We start from the raw sequence: 12,119 nt of genomic DNA, 5'->3' as shown, positions 1-12,119 counted from the left end.
CCTCTATAGGTTTTCTCATGGATAGATGAGGTTAATTGATGCTCTGAAGGGTATTCAGTGTGAGCTGGCTTCCTCTGGTCCTGTGATGTGACCATAAACTCAGGCAGCTGATGTGACAGGGAATATGGTTGAGAATCTGAATACCTGAACTGCGGCGAGTCGAAATACTGTGTTGGAAAGGAGGCTCTCTCATGTGAGGAGGAGGAAATGTTCATGTTTCTCAGATCATCGATCAGCTCTGTGCTTTCCTTTGGCACAGCTAAGCACAGCTGTCTTTTAGCGGAAGGCGGCGGCCTCGAACGTGGGGCTGGTATTGGATGGTATGGCTGGGGAGTCTGAATGTGAGCTGCTGGAGAGTGAGAGCGTGGTGATGGCATCGGGAAAGTGACTGATTCAGGTGGAGCTCTCCGCTCAGATTTCAGGCTATGAAGCTCATGAAAAAGTGCAACATTTTGTTGACGCATCTCTTTGACTGCAGAGATTATCTCCGGGAGCTGGCTAGCTTGTCGTTGCAAGGCTGCGTTCTCCCTCTTCATCTCCTCTAACATGGTTGTAAGCTCTGGTAGCTGTCTCACTTGCCGTTGCAATGCAGCATTCTCCTCTCTCAGTCTTTCAGAAGTGCGATCCCACTGGTCATTCAGTATCCATTCTGACCGCTCCGATGCTTGGCTAACTGGTGAAGTGGATCTGGAATGACCTGTAGTACTTGGCGGTTTATCATCCTGTGCACCCTGGTAGCTAGGTGACCGTGGCTGCTGTCGACGAGGCCCAGGTACACTGAGCTTGTAGTCTTCGAAGTAAACTGGAGGGTTAACTCTTCTTCTTGGTCGCACAGCAGGGGGATCTCTTTCTGGGTGAGACATGGCTGCAACAGTCCACTCATCCAGCTCAAAGGACCATGTAAAAACTGTTGTTCACTCTCTATATTTCTGGTTCGGAGTAATTGAACGCCTACAGGATGTCCGGTCAGAACATTATGTCTCACACCAGTCTGTACCTCAAGATTATTTATTAGGGATGGTCATGGGAGTGCATGTGTTTCTGTAAACAAGCAATATACAAATATAAATAAACATAAATGCACAATCACAGATCTATAAACAATACTTAACTATAAAGAAGCACTTCACTATTAGTTTTAAGCAGCATATTAAATTGCACATTAAAGAAATAGCTATAAACCCAAATATATGCATTACAGACTCAATAAAATGTTTATGCTATCGCACCGCCAGCCTATTGCACGTAGTGTTTACAGCGCATGCGTCTAACTTGTATGAATAACATGCTCGTACATGTTCCCTGAGACACTTTAAAGTCTATACAATATAAGTGCAGCATCAAATACTTTACTGATAAGAACACAGTGAGATTATATGGCATTAATACAAGGTATTTATGCAACAACATAATGTGCAAACCGAATTATTACTGTAAACATTCACGCGGAATGCCGCGGTAGCGCTCTTTCCTGTCTCTTAGCAATAATCACTAATGTCGCGAAATACTTACAATCAGTTGCACGCACACACAATCCACAAGAACTGTCAATGGCACTTCTGACTAATTTAAATGTTAATAACTATATACAATCGCATCTCTGCAGCCTCCCTCACTGATATCTTGTTTACAACTCCGCGGAAAGTTTTTGGAACAGTCCAAGTCACGAACAGAGGTGGGGGAGTTTGGAAGAGTCCATTTGTGAAGGGTGGACTTTTTTACATACACTGGGAGAGTTGTTGACTGTTGAGTGGAAAAACTTACCCCGCAATTCAATTAATATTTATTTGTACAGCCCTTTTCACAATCCATATCGTTTCAGTGCAGCTTTACAGAAACTGCATTTGTCTACATTACAATTTAGAGTGATCTGTTATCAGAGGAGACTGTGTCCAAGTTATGTATTTCAGAAATATACATATACAAATCACGCAGTTAGCTAACAATGAATTAATTTAAGCCAGAAACAGTGAACTCATTGAAGTATTTATTACAAGTTGTCAACATAATGATTACAATATATAGAAAATATGAGCACTTGAAAGGTTTTTTTCCAGTATGAATTTGAGATGTGTAACAACATTGAGTTTCGGGGAATAATTAATTCAAATGGTATAAATATTCATGAGTCTATGAATATGATTTGCTTATTGTGCAGACAATATTAACTTATAACTAATAATTCATTAGAACCTTTAATCATGTAAAAGTAACCTTTATCCAAATTGATTTCTTCATCAATTATCAATCTTACAAACTTTAAGAAACATTAATCTGCTTGATCAGGACAAATAATATTTCCTATGTTTGTACAATTTGTATTACTGAAGTAGTAATACAAGAAAATCAAGCTTGATTGGTAGCTAAGATCTTACGTCTCATTGACTTTGATCTTTGTGAGCAAAACAATACGGATTCAATTCAATTATTGGGTTTTAATAAAACAACTAAAGTATACAAAGCTACGAGTCACACGGGGGAAATATGCATATATATGTAGGAGAAAACAAACAACATGGTATAAAACAAGGAAAAATCAAATTTAACGAATAATATAAAGGGGGAAAGAATGATGGAAAGAGAGAATTAACGAGAGAGAGAGAGAGAGAGAGAGAGGGAGAGAGAGAGAGAGAGAGACAGCTTCACAGCCCTTTCACAAAAGACCTCAAGAAATGAACAATCCCGTGAACAGGAATAATTCAGAAAACCTTTTACTCGCAGTTTGATTGTGAAATAGAATACTTGCATTGCTATGGCTTCTCGTGTGTAAGTGTCTGAGTTCGAATCATCAGGGAAGTTCGGTAAGCATCTTCGGGTCCAGGGAGAATTTCTCTGAAGCTTAGTAAAGTCGTTCGAGGAAGCTGCCGGTCTTTCTCTCCGTGGCGTGGATGCCTTCTCTCAGTGTGGCGAAGGCCAGGGGGTCCTTCTCTCAGTGGCGAAAATGCAAAGAGTTAATGGTCAGCTCTAGTTCTTATAGATGAGATTGGAGGGAGGGATCCAATCACGTCCGGGAGACAGAAGGTGCGAGTTTTCCTTTGTTCCTGGACACCCCTCCTCTTGGCTAATCAAACGGGGTGCTCATTTTAAGCCTCTATTCTTAGAAAGCTGGTACTTTTGTAATTATGCATCTTGTTGTAATTTGTGAATGAGATTCGGTACAGTCGGGTTTCTGCGATTGAGAAGATACCACACACCGTCATTCTGCGATTTGAGAGTACAGTGTTACAGGATTTCCACAGTTACTGGCGTACAAAGTTTGATTTACATACAGTAAACATCCTAGCTATTTTAATACATCGTATAAAGACATTAAATCAACAAAATATATATATATTTAAACGCTATGGAGGCAGTTTTGGTCCACATGGTTCATATAAGGCGAATGTGTGTGAGTCACAAAAAACAGTCATGTGTCTTGTCTAAGTATGTGCGCCCATTCGCACAAAGGGTGTGTGTGTGAGGGTGTAAAGGCACGTGAATGCCTTGGGGCTATAATATTCAACGCTCCAATCTCTTGCGGAGACACGGTGGCGCCTGGATCTAATTAGTGTAGACAGTCACATCAACACAAAGGCCCTTTGTCTATGTATGATCTGATTAGAAAAGTCATGAGAGGCTGTGAGGAGTTCCATCCGGCCAGATGTCTAAAGCTATAATGCATTATTGTTACAGATGACTAGATGTAGTAAAGCTCTTCCCACAGTCACAACACACATGATCTCTCACTTCATCATGCGTTTTCTGGTGCAGTTTAACATTTTTCAGCCGTGAGAAACTCTTTCCACAGAGAGAACACACATGAGGCTCCTCATCTGAATGAACCATCAGGTGTTGATTTAGATTTGATGGCGATTTAAAATCTTTACCACACTGATCACAGTTAAATGGCTTTTTCTCCAGAGTGACAGATCAGATGATTTTTTAAACCTTTTGGATCGCTGAAACTCTTCTCACACTGAGTACAGTATTACGGCTTCTCTCCAGTGTGAACTCGCTCATGTGTTTTCAGGGTTCCAGACTGAGTGAAATTCATGTCACAATATGAGCACTTGAAAGGTTTCTCTCCAGTGTGAAGTCGCTCATGTGCTTTCAGGTTTCCAGACTGAGTGAAATTCATGTCACAATATGAGCACTTGAAAGGTTTCTCTCCAGTGTGAAGTCGCTCATGTGCTTTCAGGGTTCCAGACTGAGTGAAACTCATCTCACACTGAGTACAGTGGTACGGCTTCTCTCCATTATGAAGTCGCTCATGTGATTTCAGGGATTCAGAATGAGTGAAATTCTTGTCACAATATGAGCACTTGAAAGGTTTCTCTCTAGTATGAGTTCTTTGGTGCCGTTTCAGATGACTAGATGTAGTAAAGCTCTTCCCACAGTCACAACACACATGATCTCTCACTCCTGTGTGTGTTTTCTGGTGCTGTTTAAAACTCTTCAGCCATGAAAAACTCTTTCCACAGAGAGAACACACATGATCTCTCACTTCATCATGTGTTTTCTGGTGCTGTTTAAAACTGCTCAGCCATGAAAAACTCTTTCCACAGAGAGAACACACATGATCTCTCACTTCATCATGTGTTTTCTGGTGCTGTTTAAAACAGCTCAGCCATGAGAAACTCTTTCCACAGAGAGAACACACATGAGGTCTCTCATCTGAATGAACTATCAGGTGTTTTTTTAGTTCTGATGAAAAAATAAAATCTTTCCCACACTGATCACACTTGAATGTTTTTTTCCCAGAATGACGGAGCAGATGATCACTGAGACCTGATGCTCGAGAAAAACTCTTTCCACACTGAGTGCATGTATACGGCTTCTCTCCAGTGTGAATTCTTTGGTGCTCTTTCAGAAGATTAGTTGTAGTAAAGCTCTTCCCACAGTCACAACACACATGATCTCTCACTTCATCATGTGTTTTCTGGTGCTGTTTAAAACTGTTCAGCCATGAAAAACTCTTTCCACAGAGAGAACACACATGAGGTCTCTCATCTGAATGAACTATCAGGTGTTTTTTTAGAAGTGATGATAAAATAAATCCTTTGCCACACTGATCACACTTGAATGGTTTTTCTCCAGAGTGAATGTGCAAATGTCTACTGAGACCTGATGAATGAGAAAAACTCTTTCCACACTGAGAGCAGGTGTGCCGCTTTTTGGCTTTTGTTTCTTGAGTTTTGAAGTCACAGAGTTTCTTAATGTCATTTAGTCTGTGTTTTTGCTCCTTCACTTCCGTCTGGTCTAAAATAAACATATAAAGTAGTCAGAATCAGTTCAATGAGATTAAATGTGAAAATTAAAAACACTGAGCAGAAAACAAGACACAGTCTGTGTGAGTATAAAGTATCGGTAACACAATAAGGTTTCATTCGTTAACATGAACTAATAATGAACTGCACTTCTACAGCATTTATTAATATTAGTTCATGTTAATTTCAACATTTACAAAAGTTGTATTTGTTAACATTTGTTAAGTAACGTGAACCAACAATGAACAGCTGGATTTTTATTAACTAACATTAACAAAGATTGATAAATATTGTAACAAATGTATTGTTGATTGTTAGTTAATACATTATTAATGTTAACAAATGAGACCTTATTGTAAAGTGTTAAAGTATCTTTAATGTGCAAAGGTCAATTCTGTCATTCACTACGATTAAAACTGATAAAATATGATCATTTAGATGCATTTCTCTAGCATTTATCATCCATATACTGGTTATTATTTCACAGCTACTAAAGCAGTCAATAATGAAGAATCAAGAATGGACACCAACCTATTTGTTCCTCAGTCTCTTCATGTTTTATTCTGGATGGTTCTGGATAACTCATGTCTTCAATCTCCTCTTTAATAAACTCCATCTTTAACAGTCACACAGATTTCAGCTGCTACACCTGGAGTTTGTCCTTCTCTTGTAGGATGATGGGAATATCCCAGTACTTATTGGTGAATTGTTGTGGGAGGGGCTTCACTGGTGGGAGGGGCTTCAGTGGTGGGAGGGGCTTCACTTCAGGTGTGAACTGTGATCACTGAGATACTGACGCCCACAGGACCAGATCTGGACAATTCAAAGAGAAGTTACGGAATTTACACTGTATTACCAGACCTGCCTTAATTTATACTGAATTACCAGAGTTGACCAGACCTGGCTAAAATAATATTTTTTTCTGAAGAAAAACAAACATAAATATTAATGAAAGCCAAAATATTAAATGTCATGGATGTATATTTACTGAGTAATCTACAATTCTTTAGAGGGGGGTCAATATGACAATTTTCACCTGAGATTCGGAGTCAAATTACAGGAGGGTAAAAACGACTTTAAAAAAGATGGCAGCTTTATTTTACTTTTAAACAGAGATTGGTAGGACTATTAGTAAAATCTTTCGACTTTAGCCATCTTTGTTCACAATTGTTCACATTTTCAGTGGTCAAAAACCAAACGTGGGTCACTTTACACACAGCTGATACTTTTGTCTTTTACAGAGGAATATCTGAACAACAAATAATGTTGAAACTAGAAATGGATCTTGTTTTTTCTATCAACACAATTTCATAGAATATACCTGAGTGCCATAAATATTATTTTTCCAAAGTTTATGTTCCTGTCACTCTAAAAATATTCAAAGATATCTTGATATCCTTCTATTCTTCATTTTTTTTCAATGGATAAAATGGTTTATTTGACATGGAATGACCATTTAATAACATTTAAATGAAGTGAACACGTCTTCTGTCAGGAATATGGAGCATTTTGATACAAGATAGATATTAATTGCATTAATTGCATTTGTTGAACTCCTGTCCAAAGTCTGAGAGAAACAACAGGACCATCATGTTTATCTGAGCTGCTGAAAAGCCTCTTTGTCTCCTAAAGTTCCCTGTTTTCCCCTCATTCATTATGCTGATGTCTGAGATCTTCTGTAAAGTGGCACATTAACAGGCCCAGATTAACACAATGTAGTGCCCTAGAGTGACCACATTTGAAGTGGACCCTAGGGTGACGCATCTGAAGGCATGCAAATTCATAACCCATTAGAAAACTACTGTTAAATAAATGAGCAAGAAATAGTAACAATATAGTCAAGCCGTACCTTACAAAACTTTGTTATTTAATTTGAAAAGCAATCAATTAATCCGAAGGGAAGCTGCGGTGTTACACAGCAGCATTACGTTGCGCAAAGGAAAACTGGGAGCGAGGACTCAATTGCAGAGAAAGGTGGATTTATTGACAAAATAATAAACACAAAACAAAACAAAAACCCACGAGGGGGAAAATCAAACTTGAAATACCAAACCAACGGGAACAGAACATGAAGCACAACGGGGAAACTAGGGGCCTGTACCATGATGGTAGTTTAACAAACTCAGGGTTACAGGATTAGTTTCAAATTGACAAAACCAAACCAATCTATTCAGGCTTTGTTGGTCCCATGATGCTGATCATCAGCTTTCTCTGTCAACTCAGGCTTTGATCCTGAGTTTAGGAGTTTAGCTGTGACATCAGCAGTGAACAGCCAATCACACGCTGTGGATCAGTGACACTGAGATTCACTTCTCGCGAGAGAAGCAGTGAGATTCATTTCTCTCTTCTGCAGAATATTACATGATTGAAAAATATTAAGAATTTAAACAAATTTACACAGCAAGAAGAAAAGAGCTGTCTATAAAAGAGGACAACTAAAGAAAATATTCACTACGTCAATGCAAGTAAAAGTTATGAAGTTAGTTTAGTTGATATATAGAGAATTGAGTAATGTAGTAATTTTTATAGCTTTATTTATTAATTTTAAAGCTTATTTGTATGACCTTTGTATAGGATATTTATATTAGTTTCAACTAAGTGCCTATTAATGATTGATTAACTAAAATAATACATGTGTAATTGCTTAAGGGTATGATAATTACATAAATTATATCGTAAGTCATTCAAAATTATTATTATATTAAATAAGCATTGTTAAAAGCCAGACGCTTTAGTCTTTAAAAAACATTTGCTATGTAGTGACCTTTAATTTGGAGTAGAAACAGGGACTTTATTGCATCAGAGGTGTGTCACTTTGCTCACAGCTGATTGGTCCAATTTCAGTTTGATCTCTTATCCAGAACATAACCTCCCATGGAGCATTAGCGTTAGCGTTACTGGAAATGAACACTGCTAAAAGCCAAATCACTTTAATGGTACCTAAAACCCAGGATTAGCACAAACTAAGCTTAAACATATCTGGCTAGCCAGCTAAACCGGCTTCATGGTATAGGCCCCAGGAGACAAACGACCAACGATCTGACACAAAACTGCAAACATGAGGAGACTATAAAGGGCACAAATCAGGCGGGAAACAGGTGGGGCCAATTAAACAATAATCAGTTAATAAGAAGGGTGGGGTCCAGACGGAAGACAAGAGGCTTGTTTGAGATGCGCCTCGCCTGAAATTCAGCCGAGACTAGGCGGCTGCAGTGAGGGGAGGAGTGAAAAAAGTGCAGGCAAGCCGGACAGTTCTCTCTTCTCGTAGTGGATCAGACACTTGCGAGATCAGAGGCGGATATCGCGGGATTCACACTCGTGCGCTTTGTTGCTGATAAACTGGATGTAATTTAAGTTCTGTTACTTTTATATGAAAATAAATATGATGAACAAGACACCCAAAGTTTTTGTTATTTATTTCCATTCGAAAGACGTGTTTATCAATCATTTTTACTTTAATTAGGCCTACATACATGTTTGTATATATATATATATATATATATTTTTATAAATATGACAACAATCACATAACCCACAGAGAGATCGCCTTTGTTAGAGAGTTTGGGAATATTCACACATAAAAACATGATATCAGAGTTTTAAAATCAAACATTTTGAAAAAGAACCATACATCACGGTTGTTTAAACCAATAAGCATTAAGCTGTGTCGTCAGAAAGTCGTTTCCCATCATGCTTTTGCTCCGCGCAGTCGGTTAAGAGCAGCTGCGCTCGACTGCAGAATCCGACACATCCGCCTTTCGCTCGCGAGAGTTTTTTGACATACGTCGGCATGACATCAGAGCAAGGCGGACCGCCCTCGGACACTTTTCTAACCGGCATGCATCTCGCGCTGATCACCGGTGATCGGTTCTGCGCAGATTTCGCTCATCTCAAACAAGCCTAAGGACACATGGCAAACATGAGGGCTTAAATACACATGAACTAATGACAAGACAAGGGACACCTGTGAACGATGATCAGACAATGAACCAATGACATGACACAAGATCACATGAGGGCATGGGAGTCACATGACAAACCAGGAAGCAAGACAGTGAACATGACAAACTAAAAACATGAACCAACACCAAAACACCCTGTGACATCAATACACTGTTAATTATAACAACTAGCTGGAAAAAAATATTGCTAAAAATAGAACAAAGACTTGATTTGACTTGACTTGGACCTGAAAGACTTGAAACTTGACTTGGACCTGAAAGATTTGAGACTTGACTTGGACCTGAAAGACTTGAAACTTGACTTGGACCTCAGGGACTTGAAACTTGACTTGGACCTGAAAGATTTGAGACTTGACTTGGACCTGAAAGACTTGAAACTTGACTTGGACCTCAGGGACTTGAAACTTGACTTGGACCTGAAAGACTTGAGACTTGACTTGGACCACAGGGACTTGAAACTTGACTTGGACCTGAAAGACTTGAGACTTGACTAGGGGTGCTCCGATTGATCGGCATCCGATCTCGATCGGTCGATAATCGCTTTGGGATGATTGATCGGCGGTCTCTAAAAAGGCCGATCTCATGAACCGATCGCAGCTGACGACACATAAACCCGCACCTGCCGTGAGAGCGAGGGCATGATATGCAGCGACACCGTCTCATTCTCTTTCCAGCGCGGGTAAAATAATTATAATGCTGAAGGTGAGGTACAATTCATATTTCTATTAAATAACTTACGTCTCACAGAAAGTTTTCAAATGACTGCGTAAGTTCACAAACAGCGCGAGTGAATCACCGCGTGCGCGCGCGCTCTCTCCCTTTCAAAATGCTCAAATGGCTTCATATAATCGCATCTGCACTAAAATCAAGCTGCACAGTTGACAGGATTTGCCACTTGCACAATCGAGGCAGTGTCGCATCGTCACTAAAGTTTATCATTTGCATTTATTATTAAGTCTTGCCAGTGTTCAAACCGCTCAGCACTTGCGCGCTCTCCAGACCGTGAGCGCGCGCCCACGCCCACACACACACACAGGCCATCTCACAAAAAGCTTGCGAGAACAAATTGCGGTGAAAGGGTCAGATACACACAAATGTATGTACTAAATTACCGTCTTGACGTGATCCGCGAGTGAACGTTTGTGCAACTGCATGTAACCGTATCCGTGTTCGCTCTTAAAGTGACAGCTGTTGAAAAAACTGCTGCTGTCTCTGAGTTTCTCTGTCTTGTGTTGTTTGATGAACCTTTATGACACTCACTGCTCTTGAATGACTAACTTTTGCAACCTTAAATGTAAGGATTAATCTAATTTAATTTATACAGGGAAGACCAATATAAATTTACATTTGATTTCTTATTAAATGTCTTTAGTATTTTTTATCTCAATACTAATGTTAGACCTACCTGAAAATTTGTCTTTAAAAACAAAAATGCACTGCATGATCAAATATTTAGGTGAGATAATTATATACATTTATTATATACATTTATTTGGGAAAGATGGCCTACAGTAGCCTTAAGTTCTCTCATTTTCTAAAATAAACACTTGGTGGTTCTTCAAGATCTTGACTCTAGCCTATTTCTACAGTTTTTTTTCTCAATACAGTTAATTTAGAGTTAGTTTCATTTCTACAAATGGTGCAAAATCTGCAAGATTGTAGATAAAAGATTCCCATTCCCCTGCCATTCTGTGATTGGCAGTGATCGGCAATCGGCAGATCATGATCTTGGTGATCGGTAATCGGTGATCGGCCCCAAAAATGCTGATCGGAGCATCTCTAGACTTGACTTGGACCTCAGAGACTTGAAATTTGACTTGGACATGAAAGATTTGAGACTTGACTTGGACTTGAAAGATTTGAGACTTGACTTGGACCTCAGGGACTTGTGAACATGTCTGCAAGCAACCATATCAACAGCTGAATTCAGCACCACAGAGATGCACAGCAGCAAACACATGCCAAACTTCACAAGCATCTCTAAAAACCTTCAAATTCAACAACAGTCACATATTTGGCCACAAATAATTATAAATGCCTTACCTTTAGCAGAGCATCTTTTTTCTAGACTTTGAGCAAGCAAAATTAAATCCTCAAAGTCCCTTCCCTTGACTAGTTTCGGATTCAACAGCCAGCAGGGAGAGTGTAGACGGCTGCTTCTGTCTCATGGTTGTCCTGAGTTTATTCTTTACTCTTTTAAGTTGAGAGAAGGATCTCGCAGTTGGTAACAGGCAGGGTTAAGAACAGCCTGAGTGTGATGAATACACTTGGGAAGGTAGTCTATACTTAATGTAAATGGCATCTACTCCAGTAAAATTTTTCTGGGAGAGGACCCACTCACATTTTTTGATTCTGACGGCCATGTGTGCGAGTATAAAGTATCGGTAACACTTTACAATAAGGTTTCATTAGTTAACATGAACTAATAATGAACTGCACTTCTACAGCATTTATTAATCTTAGTCAGGATGCAACTAGGGATGAAACGGTATGGAAATTTCACATCACGATTATAGTGACCCAAATTATCACGGTTATCAATATTATCACGGTTTTCTTCAAATGAGATGAAAGTGTTCAAAAAGAACAGATGCACACACTTAAAACATTTCAACAAGTTTTATATTTGAAAATCAACAAACAACAAATAAATAAAGCAGCTCTAAGCACTTTTTAAAGCTAGATTCTGTGGGATTTCCTTCCTTATAATGGCCGTCGTCAATAGCAACGCATAAATATAACCTCTAATATTATCTCTGTAAATATATTCTCAAGCAAAATTATCAGTGTTCTATCAGTCACATTTAAATCTAGCAAGAGCCCAAACAGTATCCTTTGCATATCCATATTTCCATATGATTTGACAGTTTATTTTATTAAATATCAAAATGTGTGCATCATACCTGACACC

The 12,119-nt window shown here is 39.0% G+C and overlaps 1 protein-coding gene across 2 annotated transcripts in view; it reads right to left on the bottom strand.

Moving 5' to 3' along the window:
• Positions 1-1,972: 1,972 nt before the first annotated feature.
• The window catches only part of LOC307137411 (uncharacterized protein), a 31,782-nt gene continuing 21,635 nt past the window's right edge, over positions 1,973-12,119 (bottom strand). The window contains exons 2-3 of one of the 2 annotated variants that reach the window (XM_079835047.1): positions 5,778-6,059; positions 1,973-5,238 (exon numbers count right to left, since the gene is read on the bottom strand). In XM_079835047.1, the coding sequence (XP_079691173.1) occupies positions 3,968-5,238; positions 5,778-5,862 (1,356 nt within the window). In that variant the 5' untranslated portion in view covers positions 5,863-6,059 and the 3' untranslated portion in view covers positions 1,973-3,967. Of the gene's footprint in view, positions 5,239-5,777; positions 6,152-12,119 lie in introns of those variants that run through there. The other variant, XM_079835048.1, reaches the window with a different exon arrangement.

This window comes from Gobio gobio, assembly GCF_949357685.1.
Source record: "Gobio gobio genome assembly, chromosome: 14".
In the NCBI taxonomy this organism is placed as follows: Eukaryota; Metazoa; Chordata; class Actinopteri; order Cypriniformes; family Gobionidae; genus Gobio; species Gobio gobio.
Note: the sequence above shows the minus strand (reverse complement) of the source record. Positions and strands in the feature narration are given on the sequence as shown.